This window comes from Pezoporus occidentalis, unplaced genomic scaffold (assembly GCF_034315485.1).
Source record: "Pezoporus occidentalis ecotype Australia unplaced genomic scaffold, CSIRO_AGI_Poc_V1 ctg25, whole genome shotgun sequence".
Taxonomy (NCBI): Eukaryota; Metazoa; Chordata; class Aves; order Psittaciformes; family Psittacidae; genus Pezoporus; species Pezoporus occidentalis.
This window is the reverse complement of record NW_026914394.1, coordinates 3473108-3491272: the sequence shown is the minus strand read 5'-3', so window position 1 is coordinate 3491272 and position 18165 is coordinate 3473108. Positions and strand designations below refer to the sequence as shown.

The window sequence follows — 18165 nt, the reverse complement described above, 5'->3', positions numbered from 1 at the left end:
ACAGTTGCTTTCCGGAGAAATGCATATTTAATGATCTGCCTCTAGGCTTAAAGGCACAACAAAAGCACTCCCGACGTGCGTTTAAAGCTGCGTTTATTTTCAGGTACTATTGATTTTAATAATAAACCATCTCTCCCCTTCCTTCTGCCCGGTGAGGTTTTAAAAATACATATTTTTACAAGTGGATTTGATAGCGCTGCCACTTGATGCCGTCTAAGGCACAGCAGACACCTATTTATCAGAGCTCCCCCTGAACAACAGTAGTATTTCAAAATCATTTCACCACCTCGCTTCATCCTTCTTCAGCTCTACAGGAAATAAAACATCGGCAAACTTTGGGTGTTTAAAAGCATCCCACCCCCCCACCCCCCCCATCATCAGCCTTAGAGAGGAACGTGCTTAATTTAACAATGCACACTCATTAATCCTCCACTCACTGCCACTGACAAACTAACAAAACTTCACTTCCAAACAGCAATATTTTACCCTCTCCTGACCACAGCAAGTTTATTACCAATTCTCACAAGTTAGGAAGCATTCATGCCCTCCTCTTACTTGGGAGTTATTTTCCCCAAGCATGTTCTGGCCAAAGTAACAAGGCATGGCACCCTGTAATAGCAACTATCCTTGAATTCACGTTCACCTCATCTAAAGCGAGTGAGTATTCTCAGTCAATGGATGTAAGAATCATTCCATTTTACCATCCATGCACTCATTTCATCAGCCAAATATCATTTTTTAAAAGTCAGTGTCATTGCAAGCGTTTTTAAACAGAAGAGCTGTAAACGGAGAAAGCTGGGATGGGCCATGTTACAAGCTCACTTAGTTCTTTCCTGGAGAAAGAAAACCTGGCTACAAACCACCAAAACCATTTGCAAAAATACACGATCAGATAATCTTTGTTCTAGAAGTTTTATGTATTTTTTAAAGCATAAAAATGCCCTCAAACTGCTCAGCTCTGAACTGACATTCTGCACATTTTAAATGTCTTTAAAACCGTAGACACACTCAAACACACAGAAAGACCAAACACACCCAATAAAACATATGAAATATAGAAAGCGTATAAAAATCCAGCTACAAACAGACCAAGCAAGGAGAAAAATGGCATTTAAAAGACATCAGACAATCTATCTGTGGAACGAGCACTGAATTCAATTAAAATATGAACAATGTAAAAGGCTGCAGAGAGGATTTCTCCATGCATCTTTTGGAGCATATTTGTAGCTTGGTAAAAAAAATAGTAAAGATTAAACTAGCTCATAAGATAAGGTTTCCTAACTCAAATTTAAGCGTCCTGTTAGACTGAACACACAGGCATCAAAATGCTACAGAGCTAGTGTATTACCATACATTCTTGTGCAAATATACACCGAATATTAAAGTTAGATTTGTAATGCAAATTTTTACTCCAGGTCTCGTCAGGGGTTAATAACACCAAAAAAAAGCATCCAGAAATTATTTGTAAGTCTTTTCAACTTCAGCCGACTTTGTTACTCTAAATTCGTTATGCACATCAAAAGATTCAGCCATTTTTCTGAAACAATAATTGCACGCTGCTCCTCTTAAAACATCAGCTATCTTATCTGCCTAGAAACCCAGGTGCTCTGCACACTGACCACTTTCCCCCAAAGCACCCCACACACGCAGTCTTTCTGGGGAACACTGAAACAAATGCTCAAACATCCTCAGAGGCCTCCCTCCGTAAAGACAAAGGCAGAATCCTATTGTTGAAAAAGTCAACCTTATTCTCGTGTTTCCAATAGTACCATTTATCTTACAGGGTAAGGCACTGACCACCACATCACGGTCGTGACATTTGTAAAGCATCACATTCTCTATACAGCCTCTCCAGCATCAGCCAGCAAAGCCCCTGAGCAAAGCATATTTTTAATGCAGTCTTCCATCCCCACAAAAAGAAACTTGTCTTAAACAGCTAATCCAATATCAAAATGAAATCACAGGGTTGTTTCCCAGCCCCCCCCCCCCCCCCCCACCTCCCTCTCCTTACCATAAATGAGCAGTTTCTTGACTCATTAATGACAGTTTCCCTTAAAAGAAGTGATCTCATATCACTGAGCCCCTCTCCACCATGCATACATCCCAAAGGTTGCGGGTATCTTAGCATCAGTAGCCGCTAGCAAGCTCTCTCATACAGAGCCCAGATGGACTATACCAGAAGCCAATTCAGCGTTAATAACTACCTACTCTGTGCAGTTTAGAAGCCTTACGTGGCATAATGTCCTAGGCAACAGCAGCCGATTGAAACCGCAAATAAAAGACAACCCAATTCTCCAAAAGCATCAAAAGGAAAAAAATAATAAATTGAAGAATGATTTTTTCCCCCCAAATCTCTTACTTTCATAAGATTAAACTGAATCCTTCAAACAAACATATGAAAAAGGAGAAAAATAAAAACAGATGCTGCCCAGAAAAAAGTGACAAAATATTACCTCATTATTTAACAAAGCAGCATTAAGCGTCCTGCTGATTTCAAACATCTTGCCACAGATTTTGGTTAAGAGAAACAGGAAGAATCCTTTGCAAGCCCTCTGTCTGCAAAGGGTTCTTCAATTTTCTTGCGCACAACAGAATAGTCAATATGTTATTTCCCTAGAGTTCGCACATTAAAACATCTAGTCAGTGAGCTGAATTTTCCCCTTATCACACTGTAGACTCCTGTTATATGTACTGCTCTCTTTGCAAGATTAGCCTGCCCCAAACATGGCTGTTGTTTAAACTATTCTTTAAAGTAACAGTTCACTCCATAACCACCAGGTGGGCAGTGTACACAGATTCAAGTAACCATCTTAAAATTTTTCTTGGAATAGCTGCTGGTTGTGATATACAGTATAAATCCCCCCTACACGCACCAAGCAGGAGGGGGGGGGGGGGGGGGGGGGGGAATAAAAGATATAGATTTCTGCACTGGTTTATGCCTTTTCCTGCCCAGAAGCGAACCCACACGCCTAATCCCTAAAATCACTTAACTTTGACCATTCTTTTTCTTTTTAAAGGGACCTTAAAATTTATACAGGAGCGTTTCCTTCAGCAAATATGAACTGGACGATGAAATCCAATCAGTTCTGAGAACAAAGTGTAATTAAAAGGGAAAGCACGCCCATAGAAATGGTGTGTACTGCACAAGATACAAAATCAGCTTTAAGTTCAGCACAACAGCGTTCTTTCATCCAGCATGTAAATAATTCACATGTGGGTAGAGCCTTGTAGAACATACGAACTTACACCTTCAAGCAAATATGAAGACCACTTGATAACATACTGCTATGACGTATTTTGGCTTAAATTCCTTTATGAAACCACTGCTGCACACATGAGAGTGCAGGACTGAAATACACAGAAAGGATCCACTTTTCTATAGCACCCAAGTCTCCCGAGTTATCAACCTGTCCCCACCCCTACATGTCTGCAAGCTATTCAAGTATTTTTTCCCCTCTATTTAAGGTCAAATACCTCAAGGAATACTTCCATTACTATTAAATATATATATATATATATATACTCACATTCACTCAACACTGTACAGCAACACCCAGAGGCCTGAATGAGATTGGGATCTTTGTGTTAGGTGCTGTACAAACACATTTGAAAAGTCATTTCATGCCGAAGGATTTACAAACAACATTTACAAGACTGAGGCCCAAAACAGAGGTGTCATAAAGAACACCACACAAAGAGCACCATAAAATGCCTTTTCCCAGCTGGGATGAACTGCTGGAGAACTGAGGCATCTCCTGCAACTACCTGTGCTAAGGCAGAACCCCAAAGGTTATTTACTGAGATTAAACAACATATACATCATATGGACAAAGGCTTCTTCAGATCTATCATCTATAAAGTATCATCACCTACTTTTTTCATTTCCAGCAATCCTTACTGAGTAAGTATATGCATAGTAGTGATTTCCTTTGTTGGCCTTAAACTAATAGTAAAGTGATGCAGTAATGACTTAACCTTCTTGAATATGTATTGAGTTTCAAATCATTCCTTTTTATATGAGGAGAAAGGTTATTTGCATTGATTTCTGTTTGCATGAAATAAGCTTATTTTCTCATTCACCATATGCCTTGAACACTAATTAAAAGTGTCACTTTCTTCTAATGTAAAAACGAAACCATTCAGAAAATAAGTATTCTTAGCTTTTTAGTCTTTGTGATACCTTTTTAAGGACTTTTTATTTCCAGGTAACCTTAGTGTTTTCATCACCACACACTCCTCTGACTTAAAGAGAAGTGTTTGATAAATACACTTTTTTTTTTCTTTAAATAAAAAAGAAAAAAATAAATTTAGAAGTGCATCTTTAAGGACCCACACTCCTCTTACCCTGAGGCAAATCCATCCAATCAATATGAAACCATTCACATGCCACCATCTGCCAAGCTGTAGAGCAATGTGGCTGGAACAGACCTCTTATAAAGCAGCAGTGGTCTCATTTTTCCGTCTATTAGGGAAGCACCAGAGCTCTCATGTGCAAGGACACAAAACTCCAACTCAGACCTTCTCACACCAGTTCCTCTGTGCACTGCTGCAGAACTCCTCTAATTTTTGCTGCCTGAGTTTCCACGCTAAACACCAAAGCAAGAGGGAGGAGAAAATGGTCAGTAACAGCCCTATTTCACTGCAGTACGAAATAAAGAACTCTGTTTAATTCTATTCTAATATGATTAGAGCAAACCATTTAAATGCTGCTGCCTGCAAACTACAACCTGGCATTTTCCATCAGCATGTTTTCCACTCTTCCAGAGGACTAAACATTCGTGCCTAGAACTGCGTTATTCTTTTCCAAGACATTCCTATCGTGAAGTTAATATTTAATTCTGATCGAAGAGTATTTTGTTGTTTGACAGATAGGAGGGTGCAGGTGGATGAGGAACAAAGGAGACACACGCCAGAGTACAAGATGGATTTGAACTACAAAATGATTTAACAGAAGACAATGGGCTGGGAAAGGACATTACACAAGGCAAGCACTAGGGTTTGCCCTATGCAGTAATTCAAGAACGTCTGCGGAAACAGTCTCCAGTTCAAGATATCACATCAACATTACCCTTAACAACACTGAGCTCCCGAATAGCCTTTCCATCAGCAGATCTTTTAATAACTATAAATACCCTCCACCGCCTATACCCCTGGCAAATTCACTGTGTGACTAAGAAAGAGCAACAGAGGAAAAAGGGAACACGAAAGGGTGAGAAAAAGGGAACATACAGGTTTGCAAACCCCTCACGAAAGTACACAGAGGAGAAATGAACCATTTTAAAACCAACCATGACATGACAATGGAACATGAAAAGCTTAACATTTAATTTGGTGATGTTGAAAATCACAAACTTGGATGGAAACGCCAGGACCAACCTGTTCATGGCACATAACCCAAAATCAGGCTTCAAGAAAGAAAACAGGAACAAAACAATAAACAGTCCGAGTTAGTCAGACTGCCATTCTCTTTATGTGTGTGCAGGAGATGGGATGCACTGGGGGCACAGAGGGAAAAACAATGGTTAAATAGGTTATTTACCTTACAGTAAGTTTTTTCCTACTATTATTTGAACAGATTACAATCAAGTGTATAAATAAATAAAACCAGTTTGTTTAGCTACCAAATAGCTTAAAACCCAGCAAAATAAAACACCCTGCCAACTGCCCTGTGGAAATCAAGCAGGAGTAGATGATCGAGACTGTAACATTGCATGACACTGAAAATGTTCTTCAGGCAACTGCTCTTTAAGGTTAGTGAATTCCTGTATTTGAGAGAGAATCAGATTTTTAAGGTTTCACTACAAAATACGTAACAGTCATGACAGCCTTACACTACCCACAAAAGGGCTGAAATACCATACAATTTTTTAGGAAATGGTAGGTGAAAAAGATAACTGACATGGCTTAGAGCTTTTATTAGTTTCTTTTATTTGATGATCCTCTTGGGAACACAGGAACCTGTCCCTGCCTCCTCTTCTGTCCCTGCTGTGGACCCCACTGACAAGCTGTACAAGCTCTGCTGCTGATGCTATGTACTATCTGGTGTACTGAGATTCCTCCTGATGCTGGGGAGATTAAATATGCCACAGATATACCTGGAAAAATTATCACCTTTTTGATCTGTGCCCAGAAAGAAAAGAATTACAAAATCCAGCAAGAGTAGTTACGAGACCCAGCTCCTTAGAGATGTCTGGAATGAAAAGACACTGAGATGCAAAACCAGGCAAAAAAAAATCCTCCCATATACTTACAACTAAATGAGGAATTTAGATACGAAGCTTAGGCAAGTAGTCACAGTTCCCACAGAAATCACACTTCAGCTGCTTTTGCACAAATATGCTATTTAATGTTGCTTGCCCACTTTCTTTTTCATGCCTTATGAGATGTGTAATTTGGATGCTGCGTAGCTGCTAGAAGTATCACACACCAATTTTCTGAAGATGTGTGTATTTGCAAATCCCACTGTGGATACTTATGTTTGAACACTGGGAGACTGGAACAAAACTCTCCAGGGCACACCAGAGCACAGAGGTAACAAAATGAATACATGTAAATAGCTCTGATGACAAGAGAAATCTTAGTGACAGGAACCACATCTTCATCTTCAAACCTGAAAGCTGGGCGTCCACACTGTTTCAGGCATGCACATATGTGAATAACCACAGTAAAGGTGTACACTGTGAATGTCAGGGTACAGGACAACAAGGGAGATGGTCCAGCATCTACAATGCAAGAAGGGTTCGGAGAAGATGATTCAGCACCTTCCCAGCACATCTGAAGGCCAGCAATATCCTTGGGACCTTGGCTCCATGCTCCTCTCCTGGCTCCTAACTGATGCTTTGCAAAACAGCATCCACTCGGTCACAAAGCACATCCTGTCTGTCCAATTTTCAGTACATTTTAAAGAACCCACAGTCAGTGCTGCAAGACTGAAAGCAAAAGGCAGCATTTATCCTAGGGTAAACATGTAATACAATAGTAAGATATAGCAGCAATTTTTTCCCCCTTTTCCCATTTCTTTTACTTTTGGCTCAGGAATATACATTTCCCCTAATTTTCTTCCTTTTAAATTTAGAGATAGCATAACTTGTATTCAACAGACATCCTAAATCCTACAGCTTGTTTTCCTATCACCGCAAGCAGGATTCAACTCTACCTATAGAGAGGGTTAAAACATTTCTACATCACTGTCAGTTTTGTATAATGCAGTTAGCAAAGTTTCAACTGAGCACAAATGAAGATGTTTTCAAAGATTTATGACTGCATTTTTAAAATGTATTTACTTGTAAATAATGAAAGGACCTAGACACTGAAGAACTCTAGACTTACGAGGAAGATTTACATGAGTTCAGCCATTTTTAATGTGCCTATGTATGAGCACAAAAACCCGCATAAAAAAATGTGAGCAGGGTCTTTCAACCAGCACTGCCTAATTTTAGAACAGTTGATGGATTTGCTTTAAACCAATCTGTAATACAGCGTGTTATACACCTTGCATTCAGGCCAAATAATATCAATAACAAGAACAAAGATAAAAACCTGAAAGGGGGATTAATGTGCTGATGTTTCCAAGCTTTGAGACAGTGATCAGAAAAAGATCTGGGGAAGAATGTGAGGTGGCTGGATCAGAAAAGAGGTACAGGAGGAATAAAAGGAGACCTACGAGCAGCATGCAGAAGGGTTATGTCTCCTACAACACACAATTACACAGAAAGGATGCAGAACCAGGGATGATACAAAAGAGAATAAAGACAATAAAAAGCGTCAAGAGCTATTAATTGTCCCAATTAGCTCTCATTAGAACAGCTGGCACTTACATACAGTATTTCAGTAACACTAGACAGAAGATAAGCATTACGATTTCATAAACAAACAAACCCAAACCTCACAATGACATCTGGGCCAAGCCTATCATGCAACCTATCCCCAAGCCCAGGATGCTTCAAAAGAGAAAAGAAAGTTTAAAATGGCTTATCTAAACAAATCAAGCTTGCCTCACACTCCAAAGTTTACACCTGTATTTGCACGTGTAAGGACTGGTGAGAAGCTTCCTGTGTACATCTGTTTCATTTTACTCCTTAAGAAATAAGGGTTAAATAAGCTGCCCCAATAAGATACCCCAAAACTCATGGGTAAACAGCTCCCTCATGAATATGACTCATGCAGCTCTTTAGTGTATAATTTAAACTACAGAGGTGACAATCTTACAACAGTAAGGAGAACAAAGACAACAAAATACAAAGAAGGTAAAAGGTAGAACAAACAGAGCAGATGCAATATTTAAGAGAGGGTCAGTGCTAACTCTGAACCCTCCATATTGACACAGAAGTAGGAAGGGGCTATAGAAAGGCAAATAATAAATTATCCATGGCTCTTCTTCTTGCTCTCTACAGTGTCTTGGATCTGGATGATGCTGGTCAGAAAGCCCTAACTTCTTCCTAACTCTCACAGATTTCTATATGTGTTTATGGTTTTCATTAAACTCCTCTTTCCAAAGTGCCCAACACACCTTAGCTGATGACTTTTAGCTTCCTGTAAAGTAGGGCAGATGAAGAACAATGGGTACATTTAGCACTTTTTTGAAATGAAACTCAAATTATGTTAGTAGCTACAAAAATTGTCTGAAAGCTAAACTTCCTGATCAGTATTGGAACCAACGTCTGGTGCTTGGGTTTCAAGGGATCTGTGCAGCTGAGCTAGAGAAGATGGCAGGTTAGCAACCAAGAGCGAGTTTACTTCTACTCTGAACTGCTTGTCCCACCATTGCAGGGAACGTATTTTCTTCACTACTACAGGCTGACTTTTAACTCAAAAGGCAGGTAAAAGAGGAGTGAAGCAGTAGCAGGATGCTTCTGCTTTTTCCACTCTGTGGACAATAACTGCATGCGACAGGACAAGCTCTATAGCATGGATGAATTTACTACAACTAAGGTCTCACACGTGCTGCGGAGGCAGTCTCTCCAACCCTGCTTGTACAGGCAGTGAGGGGAAATGGTCACTTCCAAGGCACAATTCATCTGTCCTGCTCTAGAAATCTCCTTCACAGCAAGAAAAATAACGCTCTTAATTCCACTGGCTACACATAAAGCAGCTCTCCAGTGACCAAGATGGAGTCTAGCTCAGGTAGGAAGTCCATCTTTGGTCAGACCAATCCCACCATGGTGACCAAGGTAGATGGTATCCAGCTGATGCTCACCTAGATGCAAGTTCACCTGAACTTCTGCACCCTGGGGGCTCTCACCACCACAATGTGATCTTAAGCTGTTCATAAGTACAAGTAGCAATTCAAGGAAGGTGAGCTACAGACAGTCCAGGGAATCGGATCACAGACTGAGACACAATGCCAATGGTGAATGCATGGGATACGACTACACAAAGCAGATCTTGCAGGACTGCGTTGGTCTGTACACAGGAAAAGCCCAATAACATGGAAACCACATATGCATCTTATCAAAACAAAAACCCCATCAAGGTTTATTTCATGAACTCAAGGCTAGATGTTCTCTCTTTGGTTACAAAAGCTTTGATTCCGGACCACAACTCCAAGCAGCAGAAGCCTCAAGGGGGGGGGGGTGGAAATAAGGATTCCAATATATCCAATTTATGACTGTTGGGAAAAGCAACAATCACATCAAAACAGCTACTCTGAAACCTATCCAGCTACAGGCCACCACCCTGCCATTTAAGAATATTTCACTCAATGCCTGAACACATTTATATTCTTCCAGGCAGTTTTCCTGATGTTTTATAAGGATTCCCCAATGCAACAACAAACAATCTTTCTTTTAATAGTATCACTGGATGCACTGTAACCTGCATCTAGGGACACTCTGCTCTGCTCAGATAAAACTTAATTGTTCTTCTGACATCGAACAATGAAGGAACTTTAAACTCACCTAATAAACCAAACAGGCCTCTATTTTTAACATTTTCCATAGCCCCCCAATGCCTACAAGAGCCTGTAACAAGTAAAAAAGAGTTTCAAGAGAGCATGGGTAACCAACATACATCTAGTGAGCAAAGAACACACTGACCTCTTTAAATGGTGTCAAATGAAAGATTAGATGTTGTGCTGCTGTGATAGAGGTCCTGCTGCTGTGAAAAACCAGAGATCAGTGATGCTGCAGATCACGTTACATAGAAAATTTCAACTGCTGGCGACAACTGGCAGAAATCCCTACAGCGTGCCTGTATAGTCTCTCTCCCTGTATTACTTCCTTCAGTTTCTATTTCCTGGATGATCTTTTGCTTTCTGCCAAAAAGATCAGATATTACAGGTGCACATCACAAAATTATGTGGCTTGGTAGTGTAAATTTCAGCTCCTGACCTTTTAGGTTAATGGCACTATTCAAATTTAAGACACAATTAAAGTATCAACTGATTACTCCCAGCGACCTCACTGGTAACTGGAAGATGCTCAACACTGTGAATGAGACCAATTATTTAGGTGCTATCATCCGTTCAGGAAACCACCCTCTTCAGCTGCTTTGGAGACTATCCCAGGCTGGTGCATGATGACATGGCTTTATCTATTCCTGCCTTTGTCACTTCTCAGCTGCCATATGCTAGGGCACGAAGACTTTGATGCTTAGGAAACACCTACTAGCACAGAATGCTCCTCAGCAACCCAGATTGCTTTACACACACCAAACGTTTTCTTTTGCTCTTTCCACTGGCATCAGTCAAGATTTAGTAAGTTCAAGACTCCAGCCTTCACACACATGGCCTGTGCCCACGACACACACAGACTCCGAAAGCCTTCAGATAAAGACTGCAACTCTGCACATGCTGCTGACAGATGCAAAACTTCCTTGAGTAATAACTCCCTGAATCTCATCACTTGCTTTCCATGTGGAAAGCAGGGCCAACCTTTCCTTCTGTATCCTAAGATCCTCACAATAATTTATTACAAAATTCTGTTAAAACTAGACACTATTGCAGTTTCAAAAGCTTTTTAAGTAATGAAGGAAGGAAAAGGCCACATCACAGATAGTCATACCAACTATCCAAACCAAAACCAATACTGAAAGTGCTTGTTGAGGAAAAAACACCATATAGGCATACACAGTAACCTTGCTGTAAGTGCTTCAACCAGATGCAGATGAGGCCCTCAGTGATATGGTTTAGTGGTGGTCTTGGCAGTCCTGGGACGACGGTTGGACTTGATGATCTTAAAGGTCTTTTCCAACCTAGTTGATTCTGTGACAGAAACTGTGACGGTTTTTTTCTGGTTTCTCAAATAGCTGAAAAAAGTAAAGCCTTCATTAAGCTTGATTGCAGTGTTTTAAAAATTATTTCTACACAAGAGACTCCTTGTAAGGTTCAGATTAAGATGGGCAGGCCAGATGCTCTGCTGTACCCAATTTGCTCATCAGCACTTTCCTATCCTGTCCAGAAGCTCATCATAACCATTCTGTTAAAGCGGGACTGCTGAGCATCACAGCTGACAGGTTAACAGGCAGGAGAAAAAAGCACATCAGCTGATGACAGTCCCATGCCACAAGAGGATCCCAAATGCATCACTGAACACTACATAAGCAACATAACCTGGCACAATTTCAAACAGGTTTTCAGTAGAATCATCCACAGAGAGCAGCATCAGATTCAGGGAGTCAAGCAAGGCAGAAGACTTGCCATGCCACTGTCACATGTGCTCCTGGGTGTTCAGTGCCCTGCTCAGTCCCATGTGCAGCTTCCATCCCTGGTCCAGGTCCTCTATTTCAGCCTAGGGCTGGGGCAGAGAGGGCAAAATCCCCAGCTTCTCACTTTGGAAGAAGACCACTTTACCCATAAAAAGTGGACAAAGCAGCAGGCAATAGGCTGCATAACTCCAGTATAATCTCTAGCAATACACCTCTCAAGTACAAAGTTGGCATTTTTAGTCAAACATTTGTAGGGTAAGACTGATTAGACGCACTGATATTGTACACACATTCAAAGAGTGTGTGTCCATACTACATGCAGTATCCTAGTAGTACAGATTATTTCTTTTAACTTTATGGTTGCATAAAGGCTAGTTAGTTTTGGGTGTTAATAACCCTGACCCAGAACTTTGCCCAGCAGTGAACTCTAATTAGCTATACCATCTGTGTAAAGGGAAGAACCTACACTGTCACAGCACATGGAGCCTGGGGTTGAACTTACTATCTCTCCCAATGTACCAGCAGAGGACAAGAAGAAGAGATGTCTGGCATCAGTTTCTTTCCTTTCTGCTGCTAGAGGAAGGTATCTGGGCTGGAAATCAAGTTTCTAACCCCTCCAGCCACCCTGCCAGCTGTGGCAAACATGGAATGGCAGCTTCTTTTCCTCCTAAGGTCTCACTGACAAAGAGGGAAATTCAGCTGTCCTGCTACTGTTAAGGCATCACAGGACTCTGACTTACTGGGAAGAAGAAAGGTTTCACAAATCATGTGCAAGCATAGAACCTCACATTACTCACAGCCAGTATAAATTAGTTGATGGACTGGAAAGTGCCCAGCATGACATGGAATTGCATTGCAAATATACTGTATTTGTTGGTTTTGATCTTCTGGCTCCTTCCTCTGTATCACACATCTGACAAGACAAGCTACTATATACTGCCTGGTGGACATTCTGCAGGTTCTTTCTACCTCCTACACATAGGTCCTGCTCAGGACTCTTATCACTTTACTGACTACTGCACGAGCCACCTACACAGCACATATATGCAGGTCAGAGGGACAGCAACACAGTAAGGATACATCCCAGCACAGAGTGACTCATGCAGTCATGTTCAAGACATATCTCTGCAAGTTCAGATGTTCAGGTTTAGTCCTCTTTTTCTAGGCACTGAATTCTTCTAGAATCTGCTTTCCTGGTCAAATACCACACTGCCTCCTAAGAATTAAAAGAAGCAAAACAAGCTACCCAAACCAATCTGCTCAATATGCTACTAACCTCAGGAAATAACATTTCCCACCCCTACCAATCTCTTTTCACCTGTGATTCAATGACCACTTCCATCTATTTGTGCCACCATGTCAAAGTACACATGCAAAGAGCAGTGCCAGCGCTGCCACAAGCTCTGCTTTCCATGAGAGCCTGAGACGAGCTCCAGTGAGCCAAGTACAAACCATACTCTGGAGCAGTGAGTGAGAGCTAACTCACAAGGAGAGGGATTTGAATTACTCTTCCAAGACGTAATTAAAGTTGATGTTTTCCTTAAAGCCGTTAAATTCAGCAGTGAGTACATTAACAGAAAGGCTAGCATTGCAAACACCAACAGAAAACAGGCATCTCGATTCAACCAAGAAAGTAAATTGCCTGGATTATGAGATGCTACCTAGGATGTCAATAAGTGTATACAAAGTGCTTTATGTCTTCTCATCGCAGCATGGGAGAAAATCTCCCACATATCAAAGCTGCTAGCGGGAGCCTTGTGCCGTGGAAACAATGCTTTCTCTGAGGTTTCAGTGTTCAGTTTTGCTGCTGTGCAATTCCCTTCTATCTCAGGGATGAGCTCAAATTAAGGCTTTTCTTGGATGCTTAATTTTGCAGGATGCTTGTAGTAGTTTAGCATCTCTGAAACTTCCACCTTTCTGTCACACATTCATGACATGCCAGTGGGTTACAAAGCTATTAAGCAGGGAATACACGACCAACAGACAAGCAGGATAGGATAACGACTGTTACTAGAAAACCAAGAACACCACCAAACAAAAGCTATTCAAAAAACACTGCTACTTGAATGAGGAGCAACAATTAAGAACTGTTGGCAAGTGACAGACTTGGAAACAGGAGTCTGAGTATCAGACTGGCTTTGTATCATATCAGCTTTATATCAAAACTTCAGTAAATGAAACTTGCTAATCTCAGCTCTAGAAACAGCAATAGCCTCTCTAGCGAAGCTACGGGTGCTTAATACAGCTCTATAGCACAACTGGAACAACCCTCTTTGCACATGCACACCCCTAAGCTGTGTAGCCCACAGGAAACCACACAAGGCCAACCACCAGATAACTCACCAGATCCAGTTTTCTTTGCCCCATGGGCACCAAGCCTTCTCTTTTGACCCAGAAAGTTCCTCCAATAGAATTACTTCTATTAAGCAATAACCATTTTTGTACACCTTAAAGAATGTGGGGTTCTGCATAATCAATGAGCAACAGCTCAGCCAAAGGTCACACGGGTTACCACAGCTAAAGAAACAGGCAAGGATATCAAAATGCATGAACTGGTGCGTAAAGCACTAAAACAAAACTGAAATTATGTATTCACAAAAGAAAGCAAACACAAAAGGATATACAGTGAACAGGCTTGCTGGGAAGGTCAGGAAACCCACTGTCTACATATTGCCCATAAGAAAACATCAGCACGTAGGTATTTATTTTATAGCAAGCCAGCGTGCCTGAGATACAAAAAGACCTAAAAAACATGGGTAAACTTGAACAGCAGCAAGATGCAAAGATTCTTCAGCCATACATAGCACGGAAGTATGGAGGACAATGGTTCAAATAAAGTCAGCTGTGTTGGAAATAGTGCATGAAATCCCAGAAGTGACAAAACTACTAGTCAGTGAAGAAGATGAAAGGAGCCAAGTGGAAGAAATCAATCAAGAAGAAAAAGCAAGGCTTTTTTCCTATAAAGGCAGGCAAGGGGCCAGACAACACAAGATGGACACACATGCAAAAAGAAAAGGCACAGAAAAGTGTGGCTTTATCACTTGCTGTACTTCAAGTTAAATTTGGTAACAAACTAAGAAGCAGGGGACAGATTCGCTCCAAACTAAGGGATGATGGCAAGCAGTGAGGGGTGCAAACAATTTTTCTTGCCCTGAAAAGAAAACACCTTCTAATGCAAATGGATGAGCTGATTAACAAAGCTTGCAGAGACTGTTGTGAAAGCCGGGTGAATGGAGAGAACCCGAGGGAGACACTAAGAGCATGTAAACCAAATCAGGGAGCAGCTGACTGCATTCAGGAGGAAGAGGCTATAGGAGCACTTAGAAACACGAAAACAAGAGTATAACCTAGGCTGTATGAAGCACTAGTAAACACACTGAAGTGGATGGTAATAGGAGGCATCTGTTCAATGTATTCTTAAACTGGAGAAGTAGCAGCAGCTTTACAAATAATACCATTTATTATTACTACTTTTTAGAATCGGGGGGGGGAAGCATGAGAACACTTAGTGAACTCATACAAAACCCACGTAGAAACACTGCTTCAGCGCTAAAACCCAACTGTTGGAAGGTGGGAAAAATCCTTAATTTATGGAAATCCCAAACCCAATCTTCCATGCATTAACTTTAAGTCATTATGGAAAAAAGGCTGCATATTTTCTCTATTGTGAGGATACAGAAATGCATTACTTTAAAAAAAAGTTTGCTATGTCAATGAAATTGCAGATGCTTCCGTGCACTTCAGGGACTTCAAACATTGCATCAATTATCTGAATAAGTAATGAAAAGACATTGTGAATAAAATGGTTCACCAAGCCTGGTTCACAAGTCAATTGCTTTTTGAATCCAGTAATACACTGTTATACCTGACATGTTATTCCTTTTCGTGTGAGGTTAAGAGTTTTCCATGCTTCTATGCTATACTAACTGCAGTTTGGGGAGAAAATCAAACTGACAAAATAGAGAAGGCTGCAAGAAGTACAACATACATTTAGATGCTCCACTATGAGCCTCTTTCCACACCAAAAAACACACTGAAAACAGAACTCTGAACTCCAAGCAAAGGGGGAAACATGAAAATCTCACCAGCAGCTCAGGCTACTGATAAGCAATTTAATGCTTTAAATGACAAACTGGACTGGGTCACAGTAGAACATGAAATGCTTTTTGTGTTGAGCTCTTGTTTCCAAAGACTTTCTCTTACTGGCACCTGGAAACAGAGCAAGCATAAGGCTGATTATCATTCCCATAACCCCCAAGGAAAACTATCATGCAAGATGTTTGAGTAAGAGCAATGCTGTTTGAAGGCAGCATTCATGAACAGAACAAAGGCTAAACAAAAGGCTAAACAAGTACATCATAATTAACAACTACAACCAAACTTTTAATTAAGATATGTACGAAGAAATCAAGGAGAGCTAATTAAAACCCACCAGTGTATATACTTCCTTAGAAAAATCTGAATTGCTACTGTGAAGTAAACAGGCTAATTGGAAGTGACCACAATTATTCTGTCACTGTTACTGAGTTTAGTCATGATTTTTTAGCTTGCTCTTTAATCCTACATCTTGTCTGCACCCTTTTGCTGTTCAAACACAGGATCCTCCCACCCAAATTCCTCAAAAACTGAGAAAAAGTGAAGAAAATACCAGAGAGATTTAACTTTCTATGACAGGCATATTCTGTCAACAGTTTTGAGACACTCTTTTCTGCTCAGGACAGTACTATTCTTAACAGGGCCAGGATTATAATTATTGTACATTCCCTCCATTCATTCTCAACATATCCACAGCTACCACAAATGGATCCTGATACACTGCTACATCAATAATGCTATACTCTACATGTCTTTCTTTTATCCAGGCAGCTAGACCAGTATAAAAATGTGATGCTATTTCACACAGATTTTGCTGTTAGGTATGAACTTCCCTTAAGGCCAAAACGCAGTTACAGATAATGGGAATCTAACTGGTAATATTAAAGGTTTTACTTCTTTCCTCTTATACACTACCTTTCCATGAAAATACATCCATTCTCATTGCTTTTGCCATTCTTCAAGGCTATTACCAGCCTGGTTTGAACAGTAACAGTTAGTTAACGCTGACAGAAACAAGCAAAGAAAAATGCTGACACAACCCAGAGTTATTTAAGAACTTATTTGCTCCACATCTATTTCTAGAAAATTAATAAAAGAGTTGCTGACTCCCAGCTGTAAGAACCCCAGGTATACCCAGGCTAAATAAAAATGGGTAGAAAGGAATTCCTACCCACAATCCCAGAAAATGAACAGCAAAATGATTTACAATTAACAACTCCTGCCTCTCCCCAACACAGTGTTGGCATGAAACCCAACATCCTCTTGAGAGACAAGTCAACTTGTTTCTGCTTAGCAAAACCTTAGCAGGAAACATCTTTCAGGAAGTTACTTCTGCAGCTATGTGGAACCAAAACTCTACTTTTTAAATGTGCTCTCACATTTAATACACATTGACAGGCTTTAAGAAGAATTCTCTTCTGTTACATCACTACACATTAGCCCATGGTAACCCTTTAACCACCCAGGGAGAGTTCGCTGCCCGCAGCAATGTTTTTTCCATGCCCATTTTCAACGTTAGAGGCTGTATGGCCACCACTGGACTGCTGTCCAGACAAAGCTTTCAGAGCATTATGGCTGTAGGGTGTCACCTTTTTTTCCTCCACATAAACCAGGACATCCTGAATCCATGAAGCAGTCTTAACTAATGCCACAGCAAACACCTATTGCTTAGAAGTCATTAAAACTTCTAAATTTGAGGCATTTCTTTGTACTGAGACAAAAATGTAAGTTCTTCCTGTGGATGGCTAAGTAAAGTCATTGGTGTATCAAATCCCCTTCAAAACTCAATTAAAAGCATGCATATCTGTTCCATGTATCTCACTAGCAATACTGAACTGCAACGATGCAGGAATCTCCATTTCCTCAGAGCATTCCCAAGTTTCCCTACAGCCAAAGCTGGTCAAGCACTTACTCCCTAGCCTACATTTTTCTATTCAATAGGTGAAGTAAAAGGCTTCTTTCTGTGCAAAGGCTTCTTCCTCTGTATAGCAGTAAGCCTCACACTGTAACTGATTATTTTTTTTAGGTGTCATTTAAATTATTTTGGTATGATTTATCTTCCCTTACTTTTTCCTAAAACATCTCCGACTATTAACAACGAAGTAAATGCAGTAATACTCTAACATCCTCAAACATTACCCAATTTAAAAACCTAATTTACTTTTGACCATTTAGGCCTCCTTACTATTTTATATGTCACTCGGTGTGGATAGTAAAATTAGACTATCCATTTCATTCCTGCTTATGTTGCAGGTTCTGCTTCTCACAACCACTAGAACAGGGCGCTTGTTTAAGGCTTCCAGTATCATTCTGGAGCTCTTAAACTAAAAAAAAAAAAAAAAAAAGAAAAAAAAAGAAAGAGGGACCTCCTTTATATTTATAAATATACATTTATACATATATAGAAAATCTCAACTGCCCTCCCTG

The 18165-nt window shown here is 40.5% G+C and overlaps 1 protein-coding gene across 6 annotated transcripts in view; it reads right to left on the bottom strand.

Moving 5' to 3' along the window:
* Positions 1–18165, bottom strand: part of ELAVL4 (ELAV like RNA binding protein 4) — an 81908-nt gene that overhangs the window by 62043 nt on the left and 1700 nt on the right. For 2 of the 6 annotated variants that reach the window (XM_062623222.1, XM_062623226.1), the window contains exon 1: positions 2012–2164. The exons of 2 other annotated variants lie outside the window; for them this stretch is intronic. In XM_062623222.1, coding sequence (XP_062479206.1) covers positions 2012–2128 — 117 coding nt within the window. In that variant the 5' untranslated portion in view covers positions 2129–2164. Of the gene's footprint in view, positions 1–2011; positions 2165–2453; positions 2653–18165 lie in introns of those variants that run through there. 2 more of the 6 variants (XM_062623227.1, XM_062623225.1) reach the window with 2 other exon arrangements.